This window comes from Harpegnathos saltator, unplaced genomic scaffold (assembly GCF_003227715.2).
Source record: "Harpegnathos saltator strain DR-91 unplaced genomic scaffold, Hsal_v8.6 scaffold587, whole genome shotgun sequence".
In the NCBI taxonomy this organism is placed as follows: domain Eukaryota; kingdom Metazoa; phylum Arthropoda; class Insecta; order Hymenoptera; family Formicidae; genus Harpegnathos; species Harpegnathos saltator.
This window is the reverse complement of record NW_020230412.1, coordinates 583,973-607,566: the sequence shown is the minus strand read 5'-3', so window position 1 is coordinate 607,566 and position 23,594 is coordinate 583,973. Positions and strand designations below refer to the sequence as shown.

The following is a 23,594-nucleotide window of genomic DNA, read 5'->3' as shown; positions in this document are numbered from 1 at the left end:
TGAATGTCTTTGTTTGTAAAATATCAATATATTTTTTAGTGAAAAAATCTAATTTTTGATGTTAAAATTATTTTTAGTATTTTTAGCGTTTATTATCCTCATCAAATTTATTCACTTTTTTATAATTGCTATTAAGAGTCTTAAAGAATAAATATGAATTGTTTATTTAAATTCATAAATCTAATCTATAAAAATTATATACAATATGAGGAATATAATAATTAACAATAAACTACTTTTATATAAAGTTGAAGGAATTTACACAATTACGAAATTTAGAATATTAACACAATTATTGTAAAAAAGTAACTGAAAAGTAACGATTCGTTACTTTCTAAATAACTATAATTGTAACATGTTATTTTTGAAGATCCGTAACTTGTAACTGTAATTAATTACTTTTTCAATGAAAAAACTGTAACTGTAACTAGGTATTTTTACAAAGTAAATTTTACAAAATAACTTTCCAACCTTGGTTATATATTATATAGGTTATATATTATGGTTATATATTATAATTAACAATTTATTGAGACATTTTCTTGACCCAATGGTGCAAAAATTTATTATATATCTATTAAATATCAATAGGCTGAACCTACATCAGACTAAAAGTCATTACTCTTTCTAACCAGTTTTAACTGTTCGCGCCGTGTTTGGATATACGCATACCGTTAAGCGTATGACTAATCGTCATCTTGACAGCTTGATATGTCATCATATTGTATCATATTATAATCTGAACGTAATGAGAACAATTACAAAGTATTAGTAAGTTTTTACGTAGTATATGTTAAAGCTTTATTGAAGCGCAGTGTACAGTCAGTCGAAAAAAGATCGCGAGACATTTCATCGATGAGTTTCAAATCAATTTTTTGAGATTTACTAAAAAATAAGTTCTGTGTTAAGGGTAACGCTGCAAAACTTTTCTTACGTTAACAATAAACAAAGGATCAAATATGTCTTAACATTTAATTATTAGGGTTTACTATACACACGCAATGTTATAAAATAAATGACACTATAAAATGATGCTATAAAATAAATCTGAAAATTGTAGAAATTTCGAATAACCTGTACTTATATTGGTCTGCCCTTAAAGCTTAATTCATTTATTAAAGTATAACAAATTATACTTTAACAATAATAAAAAGTAATTGTTAAGACGTATATGTACGCCTGGCGTACACACGGAAGTAAAGAGGTTCGAATACGCATCTTTCGATGCATTTTGGAACGCAATCGATATCCAATAAGAAGTATTTCAATGTCATTTTTAAATGCATTTCCTTATTGGTTATTCGATGTGATTCGAATTCGTTCGAAAGAAATGCCCAAAGTCTGTTTCCCCTATAGAAGATTCTCCATACCGACATAATATAGCAGACACCGAGTAAAATTGAGAAAACTGTGTTGCACAATCTCGAAGCGACCTCCGCGGGTCGGAATGGTCGAGACACAATTCTCTCTTTTTCTTTTTTCTCCGTTTCAAGGGAATTACAAATCTCTTCGCGCACCGAGGTAACGAATGCATTTTCCCCGATCGACTTTAAACGGTGTCGTACTATATGCCAAGCTCACGTGCCCTCTCGTTGAGCCTCGACGATGGCTTATCAGTCCATATCTTGTACAAACACGTTCCACCTGGTCTCGGACAGTCGCGGCCCACGCCATTTTCTACCGGCGCTGCCCACGTTGTTTCGTAACGTTCCACGAGACTACTTTATCTCACATACATTCCGTCTTTCATCTTACTCCCCTCCCCTCAGCCCCGGCATCTTCGTCGATGGGGCAGACACTGTTAACTACTGTTAACCGGGAGTCGATACTCATGCAATTTCGGCGAAAGCGACTTTACAAATGTGTGTGTGCGTGCGTGCGTGCGTGCGTGCGTGTAAGTATATGAGTAAGATGAGGTGTGATCGGATATGAGTTTCTCGTTCCCCCAGTATATCTACCAAGTGTCTTATCTCATCAATCCATGATCCACGCAATAATCCTTCGGCGAAACTTTTAACGGACGTCGAGCGAAGTCGCAGATGAACGCATCCCTTGCGTTTTCGCGGGATCCCCCGTCTCCGAACTCGGATATCCGTCTAGCGACTGGAAGAAACTCGCTCAAGAAGAATAGTCGTCGGTCACGGTACTTCCGATACAAAGGATCCATTTTGCCGCCTTTAATTGACGTGTCCGATCGAACAAAAAGAAAGCCAGAGTCTATTTTCGTCGGAGCGATACCTCTTTTTATCTCGATCAGATGGATCGCTTGGCGTCCGTCACAAGCGATTACGATGTTCTCGGTCGATTAAGACCGTTCCACCCTTTTTGAGCGAGCTTTTTCGTGGATCCGAGCTTTCTGCCGCGACTCCGACAGTTACTCGCGAGAGAAGAACGTGACGCGCGCGACACGTGATTCTCCTTTTTTTTCTTTATTTATTTATTTATTTTTCAATCGGCACCTCGCGAGACGCAGCAGGACCCATGGTGCTAACCCTCTAAGGTGCAATGGGCACTTCAGATCGTCCTGCATCGGATGTTGCTGAGGTAAGAGGCGATCGTGTTACTTTCCAAGTGGAATTTCGTGTGTAGAAGAAGCCGCGTCCGTTATCCGGGCTTACGGGCCGCGAGATGCCTGGACGTGCTTTAATATGATTTAAACCCACCACCGTGTGCCGGCTACCGTGTTACGATCGTTGCGCTCTCTTCTCCCCAGCACCACTTTCCTTCTCTCTCGCTCGCTTTCTCGTGGGTTATCCGAGCAGCAGCAGCAGCAGCAGCAGCAGTCCTTGAGGAGCGGCCGCGGCAACGCGATAGAGAGAGTGGGAAAGGGTAAGTGAAGAGAGTAGAGAAGTAGGGTGGGGGAGTAGGGGAGGAAGGAGGGAGGAGAGAGAGAAAGATACCTACACGCGTGCGTACACGCAAGAAAGTGGCGTAAAATACGCAGACGAGGCACGAGTTTTTGCCGGCAGTGACCGGCCGATCGCTTTTGAATTTTAAGCGTCACTCGGTCTGTGAAAGCAACGAGAGCGCCGTTGAGACGACGATGTTGCTACGCGATATTAACATTGCACATTTATCTCATGAGCCCGTAATGAAAAATTGATGTCCCGTTACATTTTAGCATCGAGAAAATGTTGTTTCCCGTTTTCTAGAAATGGAAAATGTCGATATGTGCATATACCTAGTAAACATAAAATAAAGTAACATTATATCAATGTTGCGACTTCCCATCCAGCAATATAAGTGCATCATAAGTGCATTCGTCGTATGCAACGCTGAATATTACATCGCTGAATAAATTATAACATTGATGCAATGTCATTGTTAGTCTATATTTATTTGATATAAATATACAGATGTTTCAATAAACAAACTCCAGAGAGTCCAACAAGACCTAAGGTTTTTTGGGACTCTGTCCGAGTAAAATGAAAAATATAATACCATGTCGTGTGTGCGTCGGCGTTTCATTCCACGACGACTCACCGAGGCGAAAGAGATGAATATTTGCGGCGACAGTCGACATTGTGCACCTCGTTTCATCTTGCGCTCCTTGTTCATCTTACTCCTCTCGTTTCACTCGATCACTTTGAAGACGCCGCCTCGGCGCAAGGGAGCGGACGTAGGACACGACGCACAGTTGTTTCGAGTACCGAGTGCCTCATTGTGAGTTTTGCGTCTCACCGAGAAAATTTGAAGATTTTCGAGGATTTTGACATGTCAAAATCTTAAAACATTAAAATTACATCGATCCATATTCGAGCAGATTATTCAAGACGCTTTAAACCCGTTTCAAACTAGATATTGGATATTGAGAATTACGGATTGCAGGTTAAAGGAATGGAAATAAAATGGAAATAAAAATGGAATGGAAGGAAAGGGATTAAAGGTTGGAGTCAAGTATATTCACTGTTGGTTCACTTTTTTCCGACTATTCGAGTTTTAATTTTCAATCTACGATTTTAATTATCAATATTTAATCTGAGATAGTATTCAGCATTTTAATCGGTAATTTGATAGCAGTTATAAAAAGTATATTCAATTTTATAACCACTTGGTGAATTCTTAGAATGACATTTACAGATCTTAATTTTTAAATCGTCTGAAGCTTATATCTTAAAATATTCTGCAGCAAATAAAATAGTTCTTACAGCATTTTCGGGTAAACTTAGGATAGTCTTAAATGTAGGCTCATATTATAAATATCATTTTTATTAAAATTTTTAATTCAATTAGTATGTACTTTAAGATCTATTCAAGATCTAAAAATATAAATTAATCAAACCCAAGAATTCACGGAATGGTGTAATATCGAGTACGTATAAAATATCTTCTAACGAGTTCGATTAAATACACTAGTGAACTTGACTGAATGCGTATTCTTAAATTTAAGATCATCTTAAGTTCATCTTTAGGACGGATTCACACCTTGATAGAAAAGCAGAAAGCAGAAAAGTAGCATCCAGTCAGAAGCCACGTTGATAGTCTGTCTCTCTCTTGCGGGAGTTTTTCTCTTTGTGAGGGAGGATTCACACCTAGGTAGAAAAGCAGAAAAGCAGCATCCAATCAGAAGTTGCGCTGGTCTCTTGAGAGAGAGAGAGAGAGAGAGAGAGAGAGAGAGAGAGAGAGAGAGAGAGAGAGAAGAGAAGGACAGACTACCAGCGCGACTTCTGATTGGCTGCTGCCTTTCTGCTTTCTGCTTTTTTGCCTAGGTGTAAATCCTCCCTCACTCTTGACTTCTGTTGTTCTGCTTTCTATTTTTCTGCCAAAATGTGAATCCGCCCTAAAAATGAACTTAAAATGATCTTAAATTTAAGAATGGACTATGATATCGGCTTTAGTACGTACTGTTGCGCATTCAGTCAAGTTCACTAGTGTATTGAATCGAATTCATTATAAAATATTCTATACGTACTCAGTATTACACCATTCCGTGAATTCTTGAGTTTGATTAATTTATATTTTTAGATCTTAAATAGATTTTAAAGTACATATTAATTGAATTAAAAAATTATATATTCCCCAGCTAATGAAATTCGCATCAGCGCACTGATTTATCCAGTTAAATTCATTACACGGGACATGTTATTTATTGAAATATAAATATAGATTAAGAGTATAGAGTAAGAAAATATCTTAATCTTAATAAATTTAAACGGCTGGTTGTTCCAACAGAATTGACCAATCGTATTTGTTATTAATTAAAATGGACAAACGCGAGAGAATTCTAAACTCTCTTTTGTCGATGGCTTTGAAACGAGCCATTTGATTTATATCCAATTAGAAGGTTTGTAAGCTATTTTTACAACTTTTATGCAAAAGAAAATTCAGAATATCGATTTAAGATTACAATATTTATTTGGATTTGATACCATCCTGGTATCCAATTACTAATTAAAACATTAAAATGAAATATCGTTGTTTATATTTTTATTTTTCACAAGAAGAATTTATATAAAAATGGACAAAGTGCTAATAATTCTTATAAAAATACGTAATATTAAGATGTATCAGTTGGAAATAAGAAATAAAACGGATCTTATATTCACGTAGCGGATAAAAATTTCGGATCTTATATTTAAGACCGTCTCAAATTCATCTTCAGATGCTGTACAAATTATTTCATTGGCTACAAAGTATCTGAAGATGAACTTAAGGCGGTCTTAAATATAAGACCTGACTATGAATACCGGCCTTAGTTAACTAAGATTAGTAAAAACAGATATAAAACTAGTTTTCACAGATATCTGTACTATCCCAGACAGAACAGAAAATCATGATGACATCAAAATGATGTCAAAATGATGAGGAAAACTCTTTTTCTTATCATTGGTCTGTTCTTTTTAGCTGCACTACTGAACTGGTGCAATAAGTTAAAGTGAGAAAAAATATAATTGTCTCATTCTAACTTATTGCACTAGTTCTGCAGTGCAGCTAAAAAGAACAGACCACATGATTCGGTCATTGTCTTGTCATTTTGATGTCATGATTTTTCATCATGATTTTTTGTTCTGCTTGGGATATTTACAGATGTCTATCCAATATTAAATTGCTATAACTTCGTCGAAAAAGCTGTGTCCAAGCGATTTTAGCAATAACATCTTACAACAAAATGGTGGTAATGCCTGTATAAAGGCTATCACACACTAAAGGTGCAGTCCAGTGACTGCTACAAGTGTTTCGAAGCGTTTCTTTCTTGTTCTATCTCTCGGATTCGAATGAAGGAAGAGAGAGAAGTAGAAACGCTTCGAGGCACTTGTAGCGGTGACTGGAGCGCACTCTTACTGTAAGATGAATAGTAAGGTTTTGACCAATTGCATTGCTTAACCCTGCCATCCATAACCGTAATTTTTTTAAACAAGTAACACAATTGGTTAAAATCTTATTATTATGTCTTACAGAAAGTGTGTGTAATGACTTTAATGGCTACGTCATCAGAGCTTTAAGCTGCTTTAGGGCGGATTCACATCTTAGCAAAAGAGCAGAACAGCAGAAGCCAAGAGAGTGACAGAGAGAAACACTCTTGCAAGAAAAAGACAGACTATTATCGCGACTTCTGACTGGATGCTGCCTTTTTGCTTTCTACTTTTCTGCCAAGGTGTGAATCCGCCATTACATTGTAAAATTCGTAAATTTGACTGGTATATGCTCTTGGAACCAGTCAAATTTAAAAACATACGCTAATTAGATTCATAAATTTTACAGCTGTGTAAAGCAGCGTTTCTACTGTACGCAACCAATGGCTACGTTCAGTAGAACAAAATGATCAGTGAGCGCTTAGTGATTATTGTCTGTGATTGGAGCATTGTTTTAGATTCTTCATAGACCCAGAAGTATTTACCAATCAGGAGCGAGAATCACTAAGCGTTCACTGATCACTTTGTTCTGCTGAACGCAGCCAGTGCCTATGTGAACTGGCATGATGATATTTATAATTTTAAAAATAACATTACATATATTATCAACATTTTAAGATGCCGAGCAGTTGTTACATTCCAAAATGCAAAAATACTACAAAAGGTGGTTTTCATTTATTTAGGTAAATTGGATACATTTATTTGTAATAAATATTCGAGTTTTGGAGGTTTAATATTTAATATTTGAAGGTTATGTTTCAATTAAAAATTGTGAATATTTCAGATTTCCTTTGAATCGACCGAACATTTTAAAAATGTGGATCAATAGCATCGTCGAAAATTTTAAACCAACAAAAAATCATTTAATTTGTAATGCTCACTTTATAGCAACAGATCTTATGAAAAGACCTAATGCAAGTGGTTTATATTTAAAAAATCTTGCTGTGCTTTCAATATTTTTTAAGGCTTCTGCTTGGGTCATTCCTCCTGTTCCTATTTGTATAAATGTCAATATTCCTGTAATTGAGCCGTGCATTATTTCTTCAACTAAGTTTGGTACTACTTTTACTTCTATTTTTTCTGTAATTATGTCTACAATTGTATGGAGAAGTATAGTGAAACCGGAAGAAAATAATTCATTTTCTGATTCAGCTATTGGCAAATAAAGAATCTATCAATAAAAGTGCCACTGTTAATACCATTAGGATGAACATACAAAGCTAAGAAAAATCATGAACAGTTCACTTTTAAGATTAAAGAAGCAGGAAATGAAACCAGAGGAAAAGCCGATATTGAGAATGATTAAATCATCAAAGCAGAAGTTAATGAAAAGAGGAAAGAAAATAGATTTTTTAGAAAAATTGAAATATCTATGGTATGATAACAGATTTATTATTTATTCAAATATATTAGTTTAAAAAAATAGGAACAACATTTTGTTGTGAGATATCATGGTTGAGATTGGAAATCCAACTGGCCTCAACTTTTCTATATGTCAAAGCTCCAAGTTAGCGATCTACTGTAATACAGACATCTGTAAAATAAATATAAATTTAACATCATAAGTTTCATCTAATGTTTCATTTGCTTTTGATATTTTATTCTAATGTTAGTAGCTTTACATGTTTTATTAAGATTGTACCTTTATACTTCACAACTTACTAGAAATGCATTTTAAAAATCAAATCTGAATATAATGAAATAATAGTTTTTACATAATTTTGCACTTTATTCTAGGCACTCGAAGTCTAGGATCCAGGAAACTTAGATATCCTAAATGGCTATCTAAAATATCCTAGTTGAATCATTGAATTGAAGCCACTTGACCCAACTCTCAGATGTGACACCAGCCAAGAAATTTGGGACCTGAGTTTTGTGCATAATGACTGACACATGTGATGGTGCTATCCCTAGAATCATTTGTAATACTTGTAGCGAGCACGTCTGTTAGTGGAGCGCTGAAATTGTCACATCGAGGACAGAAGATATCCATGTCTGTCGGGTCTGGACCAGAGTAAAGAAGCATATTAAATGAGTAATAATAATCTGAAGGTCTTCTATAAAGTGACCAAGAAGGAATTCAAGCAAGCAATCTGTTATGCCAAGGTATGACTGGATTTATTAAAGATTGGAAACAGATCTTTCCTATATTGTTGTAATTCGCTATCTACGAGAACGATCAATAGATATTATTAAGAACTTACACGAGGATGTTCTTTACTCATTTTTAGGATTTCTCTTACATTACCGAGATCATATATATATCCTTAGGGAAACAGTATCAAAGCATGTGATAGTGCTTGGGACAAGCAATCCTCCGAGGTTAAAATGGCCATCGCTGAAAGTAACGGATACTCCGCCTTGAGCTCTGATGGAATCCAGATCTCCACATGGAAAAAGATTTCTGAGGGATGGTACTGGACTTTACTAGATGTGTAAACACTTGTTTCAAGGAAGAAATTCCCCCAGGAGGAAGACGATTTTGGTCTGGATTCCTAAAAAAATCCTTTTCTTCAAATAGGCTGACTATTAATGATTGAATAAAACTTCTTTCAGTTCTAAAGAAACAGATAATTCTCAAAGAAAAAATGCATTCTAAAATATATTAGAGATTTATGTCGAGAAGATTTTACTTTATGTAAGAGTTGGCATATTTCATAGTTATTTATTAAAAACAAAAGTTAAAATAAAATCCTACAAATAATCAAATAGCTGTGTAAAGAAAACAAATGATCAATTTACAAACAGTGATCAGTCATTTAAAGAAGAAAGAATTTATTTGTAGTGATGATAAGAACTGTCCCACAAGTAGGGAAATATGTAAACAATGACACTTGATCAATTGATTGCAACTGATTATAGATTTTTTTTTTAGTTCTACTGTATACACAGTACTGATGTATAAAAATGACATTTACATAGTAAATGAAGAAGTACGTGATATCTGAAGTCTGTGATATAATAATATACTGTGATATGTATAGAATATGTATACATGTATAGAATATGTAAGGAAATTATATAGATAGTGCCGAGGAGAAAACTTTAATGTTTATAGATAGAATGTTTCAGTGTCTGCACGTAAACAAGAATGATATATAAACACATAATTTATATTCTGTTGGATTATTCTGTAGGTTACGCGGTGATGAGATCACTCGAAGATTTCTCAGTGACAAAATTAATTATGTAACCTTGTTCACCAGTTACTTGTGAAGAAACGGGACAAAGTATTTCAAATTAAAACGAAATCACCTAACTTTTACGAATACGATAAGTTGATAAGATTTGGTAATTTTCTCATGTATTTGTTTTATGTGAACATCTTGTATTGCGTAAATGCGAGTAAAATAATAAAAATGGAATAAAATATTTACTCTTCCAATTACAAGGTAATGATTGCATGTCTTTACATCAATAAAACGTAGTTTATGGAAAATGAGCAAAATGATTAGAAATATTGGGTCAATGTTGTGTATTTAAAATATTTCCCACTTTTTCTAAGCAAAAATGGTCGACGAGCGTGCCCAAGCGATCTCACTCGCGGAATATTATTTCTCCTTGGCCGATGGTATTTTCCCTGGCCTAGAGAGTCACCTTGCGAAGAACGTGGTGCTTGACTGGTTCGGAAGGAAGATCAAAGGGAAAGAAAACGTAACGGCTTTTATCACGTCCGATAAAACAAGCAGCTTGCATGTATTCACCGACATTAAATCAATTTCGGGTATCGTTTACAATAAGAAAAAGTGCAATCGGTAAGAAAATGAGCGACAAAATGATGTCACGATGTGCTAATAAAAAAAATATATTTGACGATATCCATTTTTATTAGAAGTTTAATGTATATATTTTATATTTTATGTATAACCATTTTACATTTCTTATTGATACATATTTTTGTGTCTTATTTTCTATGTATTTTAATTAATAGATTTTTTTTAATTAATATATTTTTATACCTTTTTAAAAATTACATTTTTATACATTAATATATTTTTATTAATATTTTATAAATATAAAATATTCTAATACTTTATATTTTTTATAAAAACGCATGCGTTTTCTAGCAAACGGAAAATCGCGCCGAATCAGATTGCTGATAATACAGAGACAAAGCTCGAAAGCGACACAAGTAAGTGGAAGGCTATTCGAATGCGGAGACTATACAAGAACGCAGTAAAACACCTCGATGAAGCCGAAATTATCTATCATACGATGCGAAAGAAAAACAATGCGGACAATGAGGCGCATGATCGCGAGGTGAATAAAGAAAACGATCCGCCAGATAATCTTTTCGAGTCCGAAATCACGTCGCCCGGCAACCAAGAGAACATTAATGAGTCAAAATTGGAAGAGGAAATGGCATCAACCGTCAAACCTATCAAGAGAGAGTGCGGTCAAGGAGACCGGACTGTTCGTGCGCAAGCAGGCACGATTAAGTACATGGCGGCGAACGGACAAGTTAAATTTACAAGAAGAATCGTGCAAGAAGGTAAGATCGATGTTACATACAGAAAGACGTAAACAGCAAAACGATCAATCATATTCGAAACTTTCAACATAATAGCTTACGTCCTCAATAATTATCCGGAATGCGGTTGGTCAATTTGTTTATTGCTTAATTATTTATAATCGTTCACGTTTTTGACATGCCATTCGTTCAACTCTTTGTGTAGCAGTGATAAATATATTTATCACCTTTTTTCTCTTTATTTTTACAATATATTGTTTACAGTTTAATGAAAATAAGTATAATCTCATTTCTGATATATTAATATTTACTTTACATGCTTCTCATGATTTTTATATCTGATCGTTAATTTTTAATTATTTACAAGCAAATGAAGCAGAAGAAAGTGATTAAAAAAGATTTAATTCTTTCTTGGAAAATATTTAAGATTAGAGGCTGAAAATTTTACCGAACATTCTTCACATGTCGAAATATTAGGTGTGTAAATTAATTCAGTACCTTTTTCATAAAATTCAAAATTTATTTACAAAAAGCACAGCTTGCAAAAAAATTGGCAAAAAGTAGTAAGCCAAAAAATTTTTTTTTTACATTTTCGACATTTTGAAAATTGTGCTGGGTTGTACTAGTCAAGCCCAATAACTTTTCCTAATGGCAAAATTACGTCAGACCATCGTAGTCCATCATAGTACAGCCAAAAAACAGCTTTTTGTAAACTGTGTAATTTTCAGAACATGTCTTAGTTGTTTCTTGTTGTATTCGGCTAACACAATTTAGCACAACTCACAGAATTCGAACATCTACCACGGTTCAAAAGCTATAATGATATGAAAATTATTCCTAAAATTATTCCTAAAAATTACTTTCTTGAATGTTCGTACTCCGAAAATCAGCCATCTGAGAACATTTTGCAATTAGAAAAAAGTTGTTGGGTTTGACTAGCACAATCCGGCACAACTTTCGAAATTTCAAAAATGTGAAAAATTTATTTTGCGTCACTAATTTTTGCAAATTTTTTTTGCAATCTGAATAGTTTTCGATACATCTCTAAGTGGTTCTTATTGTACTCGATTAGCACAATTCAGCACAACTTATAGACTTGCGATAAATGCATTGTAGAAAAAATTATTCATTAATTTATATTTTAACTTTAACATTTTTTTTCTACTGAACGAAAGGAGATATCCTGTTTCTTCAAACGGCACAACGCGGCACAAATTAATAGGAATTCACAAACAAAAATTGGATTCATTCGGATAAAAGTGGGGGGGCTGACAAATTTTCGTTTTTATTTTTGTTCTCAAATATTATTGAAGTTATCGGTCTCGCGTTTGCGACACAAATTAACACAAACATAGCACAATACGGCACAATAAAAAAACTCAAAATTCAAAAAGTGCGGGGCTGCCAAAAATTTAATTTTTCTTAATTTTCTTGAGTATGTTTTGAGTTACAGAGTTGCGGATTGCGGCATAATATGACACAAACGTAGCATAATGTAGCACAATTCGAAAAAATACAAAATTCTAAAAATGCGGGGCCAACTTCACACACGTTATGTCGACAGGGTCGTGAACTATTAAACACAATGCTTCATAAAACTTAAGGTTAGCACTTTCAAATCATCATAGGATGGGAAAAAATTTTAATTTGGATCAGAGTTATAAGATTAAATGTAAAGGCACCGAATTAATTTGCACAATTAATATAATATAATATATTTTACCAGAATTTTTTGCATGTTACATTTTTTTATAAGCAAATTACTTGAATGAATTTTGTGAATCTGACATGAAATTCGTAATTAACGATCTATAAAACATCTTTATATCGTGTATCTAATTTACATTTATTCAGATTTACATTAATTTATGGCAGCCCTATATAACAGCCATTGGATCTGTCATTTTGAATTTTTGAAATCTGACTTCAGATCAGTGATCCAAAAAACATACAAATATAAAATTTCACAGAAATCTGTCAGGCTGAAAAAATGTGCTACACAAAAGGTTAAGGTCGATAATAGCTATTGTATAAAAACGTGAGCAAATTGACTATTAAGATTAATTAATTTCTCCCGCTTGAATTTATTATTTTCTCTTTTGTATGTATATCGGCTTAAATGGTTCTTATTTAAATGTCGATGTCTCATCGATAATCAATCTGACAGAAAGCAATAATTATAGAAACATTGAGATTTTCTGGGAAAGGAAGAATCAATATCTATTTCTTCGATTCCTAGTTATTGACGCCTTAGATTGGTACCTTGAATTCTTTTTTATCGGTGGCTCTAAAAGTGGCTTGCGATCTTTCTAATTGGTCATAAATCACTTAGGGGCACTTTTATCGATAAAAGAGAGTTCAGAATACCGGTCTTGGAATCTATTGGAGCATCAGGGTCTGTTCTTTTTAGTTAAGCTAGGTTGCGCTTTTTGCTGTTAAAGTGAAATAAGTATATAAATTCGCGTTGAAGAGAAAAAGGAACCAGTTCAGCTATGAAAAAAAAAACAAAGCTAGCTTTAGAGAACTGTAACGTTTATCAATAACTATCGCGATTCGACACTTGTCATTAAATCATAGATCCGTGGTCGTACCATTGGACATCGTTGAAAAGTAACTACTGGGTACAAAAGTGTAAACTACAAATTGCATATTCGCGTTCTAAACATCCGAAAGTTCATACATCTCATACGCTCGGACATGTTCCTTTGACCGAGCAACATCAAAGATCCAATACCAGCATGGAGAGACAAAGCAAACAGCCAACCTTAGAAGAGATCATCGGGATTAGTAACGAATTAATACCGGACGTGGACAATTTCGGCGGTTACCTGAAGTCCTTGAACTACGCGAAGGACCGTGACGATTTTCTGAAAGATTTCGAGGCCACAATGGCGCGGAAAAATCCAGAGGCGTGTTTGCCTACCGTACATTATGTCGGGAATAAATTGATCCTCGAATACAAAGATAATGCATACAGAGAAAACTTGATGAAAAAGCTGTCGTACAACGGTAATTATGAAATTCACAAAATCGTATACGAAAAGATAGGAACGGATGAAGATTGTGCCGAGTCAGTTGCGTCGACCGAATAGATGCGTGTTTCTAGTTTGATTATTCGCGATTATTGCCTGATAAATTGATGTGTGACTTCCGATAAATTTGTATTAGTTTTATGAGAGAAAATAATAATCTTTCACGTAAGAATATCACCGGCATACTTCAAAGCTGTTATACCAAAACCAAAAATCAGCATATTAAAAACTAAACTAAAAGTTTTCGTTTTAAACGGAAGTTTTGTAATTTTGAAAGCGCACGCAAACAAGAACTTAAAGTACGTTTTAAATATTATTTACGTGTTTTTGTATCCAATAATATTTATATTCAGAAGAAAAATATCAACTAAAAAGAACCAAAAGAACCAAAAGAAAAATAAAAAAAATAAAGAAAATCTAAAAATAGAAACTAAAATATTCTACTATAATTTATACGTTATCATATACATACCTTTTCTTTTTATTATCACTATTGAATCTATATACTTTTGACGTCATCGAACATTACCGCAGCAAACAACCAGGAGCTTTAATAGAAATAAATAAACAAGATGTTTAAAAACGTCGCGGAATATCACATCTTTATAATTACATTATCGATTGTTGGCCGTTGGTACTCAATACATTGCGAATTTTTAAATAATATAGCGAAATATTACGTATTTCAAATTTTCACAATCTTCTAATTTAAGTCTATCTCTTTCTCTGTCCGACAATAAATTGGCAATTGTTTCATAAAACTCATGATATCTTTTAGTAACAATCGTATAGTGCCATTTAATAAATAATTTTATGCTGCAAAATTATTACATATAACATCAATGATAAGTCTTAAGTTAAGCAAGAAGTTAAAAGTGAGATCGCAAATTCTGATGTATCTTATCATTTAGTTTGTATCATGAAGCATTTAATGTGTTAATAAAAATTGTATATATTTGTATATCATGCGATTGTAACGATTTTTTTCAAATAAAAATAAATAAAGAACAATTGTACGATACTTGCTCACGTAAATGTATTTATTATAAAGTTTGCACGTGTTTTGTATCATTTTCTAATTATTACCTTTTTAATTATCTTTAATTACAACTATGAAATAAAAAAAGAAGAAGAAATGGCATGAGTTAAAGTATATCGAATTTTAATGATAATGATATTGGAGTGTTTCGTTATCATCTTGACAAATATGTAATAATTTTGTTATAACATATAATTTTAACGAATATTAGCATTAAATTAGAAAACTTTTCTTATAAATTTTAAATTACATCGGAAAAATCAGCTAAACAAAATAAGCGGTTATTCTCTCTTTTTCTCTCTTCTTCTCGCTTAAATAAATATATTATAATTGCACGATACTACAACACAATAACCAATCGATAAAATACTCGCTCAAATAAATATTGTTCATCTAAACGAAATCTTTTTGATTCTACTGCTTTTTTCCTCATTGTCCGTACACGAAAATCAGAAATTTCAATTTTCGCGCGTAAACAAGGAGAACCCCCAACTGCACTCAAAGCTTCTTCTTATCTTAATTTTAGGTTTAAAGTAATATAGAGCAGGACGAACAAAATGAAGTGCCATTGTTCTATTTTCTGTACATAGTGGGAATTCTATTATATAAATAAGTTTTCAGAAAATTAGAAATATATATATGTATGCACGTATGCGTATGTAATAAACGTATATTTATTTATACTTGAACCTAATCTATTATTTTATCGTCTATCTGCCAATTGCATCCTACCCAAACTAATATTTTGTTACATTTACAGGTGTATTACATATTTATATATACGTTACTGGAATACCCATTTCTCATCGCGCATGCGCGTCTAACCTATCCATTTTCCATCACTGAAATTGGAACTAATTTCGATACAAGTATGTTCTTGATGAACCGCGTAATATAATACAGCGTCCATTTAGCACCTGCAAACTCGGATTTTTTCTTGTGTCTTCATATTAATGTGTAGTCACATTAGTGGAATTTTCATTAGTGTGATAGATACTCGGAAAACGATCTGAGCGTTGCAGGTAATGCAGGTGCTAAATGAAACGTATCTGTGATTGAACTTCAAACGATTATACGGAAAACGTGAGAAATGTCGCAAATCGATAAGGATACGGTAAGACATGTCAACGTGCAAAACCTCGACAATATAACGGACCAACAAATGAAACGATTCAAGACCACGAAGGAATCAGTTGTCATGGACATCGCATCTTCTATAAGTAGGTTGTAACCTTGTATGTAAACATATAAGACACTTCTACCGCCAATTTATTGTCAATTTAGGTCAAGTTAGGTTAGATTAGCACAGTTTTTGCCGGTAGAACGGTATACTGGCTGCGCTAGATCTTGAGCAAATATGCGAAGAATGTAAAGCTATTATACCTTCGAAACTGAAATTTGGAACTCAAAACTAAAGAGATAGTAATCTTTAATATTAATGCATAAAAACTCAAATTTATACATTAGGAATGTATAATTAGTGAATAGTTAATATAATTAATAATTTCAAAACGAAACATTTTAAAATCTATAAGTTTTTATTTCTTAACCAATGATAAAATGTTGAATATTTCATTAAAAAAAATATTTATATATAACGAACGGCGTGTAGAAACTCATAAAAATATGAGTTTTGTGAATATTTTATTACTTTTAAGTGCTTTTGATATATTAAAATAAATTTCATACAGCGCAGAAGTTGTGGCAATATTGCTGCAACTGTCTGTGCTACATGGGATAGATTATACTTCTTTCTTATAATACATATAAATTATAACAGTTTTGCTTTAGAAAATATGTAAATAATTAAGATATTAAAAATAAACTTATGGCATATATTTAACATTGAATCTGTTGCAACGTTTTGTTACCGAATTGCCAGCACACAGCTAACAATTTATTGTTGCTTTTTCTTATTGGAAATCTGAGAACATTACCTATTCAATGAGAAAGATGTATCTTTATAGTGAGTTAATGTAACACCTTGTCCTTTTCTTTTTTTAGATCATATTGCACAGTCTGTCGCAACTATAAGTGAGAGTTACGGTAATATCTTGAGAATAAACAGGATGGTTGTTCTACATCTGCGAAATATTGAGAAATACAGGGAAGAATTAAACCTGGAGTAAGCTACGTAGTAGATTTCGAATGTAGGCATTCATCTCACAGTTTGCACAAACTTTGTAACCTGTATTTAATATTGAGAAAGTTAACAATGGTAATGGTGTGGATAAGTTCATTTAAGATGTATATATAAATATAATTAATAGGAATAAGTTCAATTGAGACATATGTACAATTATCATGTGGATATGATAGAATAGTCTAAAGTATGTAACTTCATAACTTTATTGTCATGCACATCTTATTAAAGCGTATTGTGTTTAATGTCCTATGACATGTTCCCTCGGGCCATGTCATATAAATTACGGCTTTACAAAGTTTGATGATAGAATTGTATTGAATGCATAATAATTCGCAGTGAGCACATAATAATTAGGAAAGTTACACTTTGCTATCGTGAAAATAACAATGGCTAGTAATTACAGATGAAAAGTACGGATGAGAAAGCTATAAACTGAAATATTATTTATAATCAAGATACAAACAAATATGTTTGTATGCGATAAGTAAAACGAATAGTCAGTTTTGATGTCATCTTATGACTAAATGCAAGGGAATCATAATTTTATAACGTAAATAGTACTGACCAATATTCACAGCTGATTGTCTCCTTATACGCATCAAGCGCCCCTTTGGACTTTATTAAATAGTAAACGTATACAATAATATAACAAAACAACACCTTGGAAGTAAAACAGTCCGCTTCGCTCCGTGGCTCGAAGATGGAAGCACAAATTTATCTTGCAACATGCTGAGTGAGATAAAATTCAGCTGTTCCAGTTCCGAGGCGTCAGATTAATGAAAACATTCTTCCATGTAACAGATAAAGTTGGACGTTATTCGAATCAGTTTTTATTGAAAGAAATATTCGAATTCTCTCCGCAAGAATCTCCGGCTTATAAATAGTGCGAAAATGAAATGTAGGCATGTCCACTCAAATAACGAGTACCCGAACGAAGAGCCGATAATCGACGGTCGATAATATTCTATTTGAATTCTCTCGAACATCTACATACCTACTCCCGGCTAAAAGTTGCAACGAATAAAGAACAAGATATCATTGGAATAAAATCAAGTAAATCCTGACACGAATGTGCGCGCGTGCGTAAAATAAAAACACGAATCTGTTCGTTATTTCGATCTGAAGTCATGATGGCATCAAAATGACATCAAAATTATGAGAAAATGATCGAATCGTGATGAAAAAAAGTTTCCATTTTGATGTCATTTTGATGTCATTATGATTTTCTGCTCTGCCTGGGATAAATCTTCAGAGGAAGGGGGAAAGAGAGAGAGAGAGAGATATTGAATTCGTTAATTATAATTTCGTTACTCGAAATTATATCTGCCCAACTCTGATGATAAAGAGACTAACAACGGAGCGTAGATGCGTCTTAGCAGTCTTGTAGTCCGTGAGCGTCCGTCTGAATTCTCGTATCACTTGTATTCCGGATCTTCCTTGTGCTTTCTTCTGGGATCCGATGCGTCCAATGGGATTATCACGGGCGGTACATTTTCCGGTCGTTGGGCGTTATCAAAATTGTAATTCGAAGCTTTCGTAGTTTCGAATCTGTTTAGCGGTCTAGAGAACATTATCTGTCGACATCTGGAACACATTTGCAGTTACGTGCGAATAATTATGGGGACGTTACGGCGATTCGTTGCCAAATTATGTTGAAAAAGCCAAAAGAACAGTGTGATAAAACTATCTCGCTCGAATATCGTACTCAACAAACAGGCATATCGTACTCAATCGTAGTTTCTCATCGAGCATTGCCGCTTTGTAAGATTACTTCTCAACCCTCTAATTAGCGACCTTAACTTTAACGACGGATCTTCCGAACGGCTAGCAGTGTAGAATCGAATTTTGCTCGACGAAAATGTCAAAACAACTCTCGACAATTCGAGATTTTGCGACACCAGAGGAGAGAGATTGTTCATTTTATATATAGTAAAGTATCTTGTTGTTAAACGGTTAAAATGTTTATGTTATAAATGCAGCATATTCATATGTAAAATTATCTAACTGTCATGATCTTGTATGAAAATTTTGTTGAATTTATATACAATCAGATTTAACAATTGTACAAATTAAAATAGCACATTTTATATTCATATCTACGATTAATGCAAAAATAATGTAATTTCGAAACAAAAGTTCGAAGAAAAATGAACAAAATGTACGCGTGTTAATTATGATATATTGTTAATTTTACTGAATAAATAAATGTGTATATATATGTCTTATATTATTGATGACACATCTTATATATGTTAAAATTTACCCATAAAATCATGTCAATTTTTTTCATAATAACTGCTGTCTATTAGATCAGTATGTTTTGCATTTTAAATATTAGATTTAGATATTATTTTCTCCTATTCTCTGTCTGCGACAATTAGCTATTTTCAACGAAAGTACAAACAATATTTTAATCAAGTTGTATTGTAAACATGTTAATACGACATAATAGATGCGTTAATTTTACGTGAAAAAAAAAATTTGCTTCCAGATATTGCCAGAAATTGTTACTGATTTTATGTCAATTATTAACGTAACATAATTTTGAGATGTTGCTTGACATAATCGCATCGTGCCGATTTAACATTAAAATTAGAGCAGACCGTTTGGAACGAGTGAAAAAAAGTGCCGAATTTAGCAAAAGCGTGTAGCCCCGACTAGTTCGTGCAGTCCGAAGAATGAAGCCGATATCCGAAGGTTAAAGTTAAGGTTGCGCCAAGAACAACTTTGATGTTATGTCGCATTCATTAGGCGGATATACCACACGTAAAGCGTGTGTATTTTGAAGAGAATATAGCAGGAGAGAAGCGAAAATGGGTTTTCGCGAGGTCGCAGAGTCTCTTCGTTTGGTCATGGCGATCTCGATCTCGATCGCATCTCGCGAAGGGCGCGAGGAGCTGAGAGGATGAAGAAGATTCGGGCTTAATCCTCGCTCACATGCGGGCAGCCCGAGGAAGCCGAAGCGAAGTGAAGAAGAGAAGAAACGTGAGAGAGGCGTCTGACAAGGGAAGGTGTTTTGTTGAATTGCAGGTGACCAGCATACAAAGAGGAAGCAGGACTTCGGGTAGATTCGTGCGGAACCAAGCGATCAAACGGCCATGGAAATCGATCGGTCGATGCGAACAAGGCGGATCGGTGCGATGAGGAAAACGCGCGTGTCGTGTGGCTTACAAGTGGTGAGATAGTGGAGTGTATTGAAAAGGAAGACGCCTTATTTTCCTTTAGCAGAAATCCCCTACTCTGTCAGCTCACACCTGCACGTGTTGTGGTCGAAGTAGTAGCCGGTGTTGCACATTTCGATGTTCCTGCACGAGCAGACGCACACCTCCGGGTCCCAGATTTTAATGTTGTTGTTCCGCCTGCACTTCTCCGCCTCGTCGACATTGTCGCACACACACATGCAGTTAGCCCGTTCGTAATGCTGCTTCTCGTTACAATCCTACGGCAAAAAAGTGGCGCCTCGACATGAATCATCGACGAGAAAAAAGTCGACACGGCGGGTACAGCACGGTACGATCGGAAGAAGTCGGTGAATTTTACCTCATGTGCCCAATAGAAACAATTGTGTGTGTTTATACGTGAATTTTGTCTTTATGTGGTTATTTAATCATATGTAATCGTATATGTGTTTATATCGAAAAAATGCTATTACATAAATACAATTGAAATTACTGTTTATGTTTATGGCAGTCTGTGATCTAAAAATGTAATTGAGCAAAACAATTCCTCCTTTCTTCGTTTAACAGAGTTTTTTCGGAGTTAAACGGAGTTTATATATATATATATATAAATATATATATTAAATTTATTATATATGTATATATTATAAAATTTTATATGATTGTGTACATGATCATATACAGGGTGGTTGATTATAAGTTGCCAACCCGAAATGTGAAGGTAGATTGGGTTAAGATAAACATAAAAGTCCCATACCGTTTTGCGAGATTCGCAATAATTATCGAGTTATTAATGATAGAAATCTGAGGAATGGGAGCGCGCCGACATAGATAATTGGAGAAGCGTCGCAGCTGCTTAGGTCGCAGCGCGGCCCAGTTGATCCAGAAACTGTTGCCGGTGCGCGACGAGAGGAAAGACAATGCGTTGCTATTCGTTGTTTTATCTCGCCCTACGTCTCGCCGCATGCCGCCAACAGTTGCTAGGTCGAGTGGGCCACGCTGTGGCCTGAGTAGCTGCAACGCTTCTCCAATCATCTATGTCGGCGCGCTCCCATTCCTCAGATTTCTATCATTAATAACTCGATAATTATTGCGAATCTCACAAAACGGTATGGGACTTTTATGTTTATCTTAACCCAATCTACCTTCACATTTCGGGTTGGCAACTTATAATTAACCACCCTGTAGAGACAAAAATCATTTATATTTAATTATATATAAATATATGAAATATATATATAATACATATAATATATATTATACAATATGTATAATTATATTTATATTGCATGATATATATTATATAATAATAAACAATATATTATATATAAGGTGTCCGAGATCTTTTGAGAACGAAAAATTGTGAAGATTAATCAGATCAAAGTGAGAGGAAAAGTCAAGCATTATTTTACAAAAATCGCAATAGTTATTAAGTTATTAATGATTGAAAATAATCATATCTAGAGGCTCTTTTAATTGATAATTTGCATAATTTGTAAAATAGTAAAGGACTTTTTTGTTCAGAATAACCTAATTTACAATTATTATACGATGGTTATTGTGCAACAGATCCAGGATTCAAAGTTTAATATACTCACATATCTATATACTAGATACAATAGCCGTCATATAATTGTAAATTAGGTCATTCTGAACAAGAAAGTCCTTTACTGTTTTGCAAATAAGTACATAAATTTTGAAGTTATCAATTAAAAGAGCCTCTGGATGTGGTCATTTTCAATCATTAATAACTTAATGACTATTGCGATTTTTGCAAAATGGGGGAAAGATATATGACTGTTTTTCTCAATTTGCCTTGACTAACCTATACAATTTTTTATTTCCAAAATATCCCGGACACCCTATTATATTTATTTAATTATATATATATACATATAAATAATAATAATTATATATATAATTATATATAATTTTCTTTTTGATCGGATAGAATAATGGTATTAATTCCGAGTCTCTGGGTGTGTCGGTTGCCATCTTAGATACCGGAGTCTTTTCGGTATTATTTAATTTTTCGGATATTGAGTATAATCCAACTCTCAATATCGTTCGTACATTATTCAAATATCCAGATAAACGCATCTTCGTACATTCATGAATGTTCAAGTACTCGAGTCTCTCGACTTGGGTTATACCTGTTTTTCGGATATTTCTCGGTTACCCCGTGAATTTAGATACTCCCTTTACTCTGATATTCGCGCGCGAGTATTTGAGTACTTGGGTTATAACAACAGCGCTAAAAGATGAGCGAGACAAAGATGTACTTTGGAATTAGGTAAGTGATACCTATAAAACAGTGTAGGCAGTCTTCAAAAAGATAGACGTGGGATTGCGCTGTCTTTGTGAATAACACTTCATTTAAAGCGCTGAAAGTGTGACTGACAAAAAGGGGAGTCCCAGCTGCAGATCGATTCGTCTGCTTGAAGAAGGCTCACTCATGAGTGTATTAACGGAGCTCATCGATCGAATCGTACAGGTTCTCGTTTTTATCTCTAAATATGTTCTCTCTTGGCGAAGTTGCGTACTCTCTTCAGCTACTAGAGCTGTTACGTCGCTGACGTCAATCGCTTCATTGTTGCTACATGCGCGTGAGAAGCAATGCGACGGGACGATGCGTGAGGTGTGAGGTTCGTGAACCGGAGCAATCCGGTTAAGTAGGAAGGCACCGATTACCCGTCAATTATCGGCCATCAAATTACCTCCTCCTTGATTCTGCAGTCGCACTTGCACGCCGTGTGCTCCTCCAGAGGCACGATTTGCCGACCTCGGTAGTGTAGCGACATCGTCGACACGATCACCTTGAAGCAACAAACAACACGAAAGGGGAACGTTGTCAATTTTGTAATCTTGCAAATTTGTCTGGCTGTAAGATGCGTGTGATAAGCGTGTTTTTATTTGCATAATCCTTCGAGACCGAGAAGTGTGTGCGCATCAGTTGTGCACAGTGCTTGTTGAACATAATGACTACCGTCAAACGTCGTTTGACACCGTTGCAGACGTCGTTTGACACCGTTGCAGACGTAACAGCACTTGGTGTATACGATTTCAGGCTCGACCGAAGACGTGGTCGAATTAAAACATATTAATGAAAATTTGTACGAGAAAGATTGTATGCAAAGATTGTACAACTGCACTGTTGAATAATTTGGCAAGGGTATCTTGTGAGCGGCTCTAATTGGTCAGGTACGCGCGTTTTGTGACTTTTACTTAAAATCTTAAATTTCTATGACGTTCATTTGAAATATGCTAATAAAAGTGGTAGATCGCTTTGCGTAGACAGTCGTTAATCGTATCTAAATCCAAATGTATGTACACTATTAATCTACACACATTAATCTACACACAGTTATCGTATA

The 23,594-nt window shown here is 34.4% G+C and overlaps 3 protein-coding genes across 11 annotated transcripts in view; 2 read left to right on the top strand and 1 right to left on the bottom strand.

Annotated features, from left to right (window-relative positions):
* Positions 1-6,890: 6,890 nt before the first annotated feature.
* On the top strand, positions 6,891-8,121 carry LOC105186947 (THAP domain-containing protein 1-like). The gene is made up of 4 exons (XM_025304042.1): positions 6,891-7,036; positions 7,138-7,435; positions 7,559-7,728; positions 8,091-8,121. The coding sequence occupies exons 1-4, from the start codon at positions 6,972-6,974 to the stop codon at positions 8,119-8,121; spliced, it is 564 nt and encodes a 187-aa protein (XP_025159827.1). The 5' UTR covers positions 6,891-6,971.
* LOC105186946 (uncharacterized) lies at positions 7,234-14,811 on the top strand. Of its 4 annotated transcripts, none has more exons than XM_025304017.1 (6): positions 7,234-7,274; positions 8,091-8,459; positions 8,585-9,745; positions 9,859-10,108; positions 10,421-10,845; positions 13,402-14,811. In XM_025304017.1, exons 4-6 carry the CDS (start codon positions 9,864-9,866, stop codon positions 13,914-13,916), a joined length of 1,185 nt encoding a protein of 394 aa, XP_025159802.1. In that variant the 5' UTR covers positions 7,234-7,274; positions 8,091-8,459; positions 8,585-9,745; positions 9,859-9,863; the 3' UTR covers positions 13,917-14,811. The 4 variants fall into 4 exon arrangements, with proteins under 4 accessions (XP_025159802.1, XP_011145784.1, XP_025159801.1 ...); XM_011147482.3 differs by lacking the exon at positions 7,234-7,274 and adding an exon at positions 7,427-7,728 and having other exon boundaries at positions 8,625-9,745; XM_025304016.1 differs by lacking the exon at positions 7,234-7,274 and adding an exon at positions 7,427-7,728.
* Positions 14,812-17,633: 2,822 nt separating this feature from the next.
* Pvf1 (PDGF- and VEGF-related factor 1) overlaps positions 17,634-23,594 on the bottom strand; it is a 29,519-nt gene continuing 23,558 nt past the window's right edge. The window contains exons 4-7 of one of the 6 annotated variants that reach the window (XR_003113702.1): positions 22,938-23,036; positions 20,281-20,480; positions 18,353-18,625; positions 17,634-17,828 (exon numbers count right to left, since the gene is read on the bottom strand). Coding sequence is in view for 3 of the 6 variants with exons in the window: in XM_025304019.1 (XP_025159804.1) it covers positions 18,457-18,625; positions 20,281-20,480; positions 22,938-23,036 (468 nt within the window). In the remaining 3 variants the exon portion in view is untranslated. Of the gene's footprint in view, positions 17,829-18,116; positions 18,626-20,212; positions 20,481-22,937; positions 23,037-23,594 lie in introns of those variants that run through there. The other 5 variants (XR_003113703.1, XM_025304019.1, XM_011147481.3 and 2 more) reach the window with 5 other exon arrangements.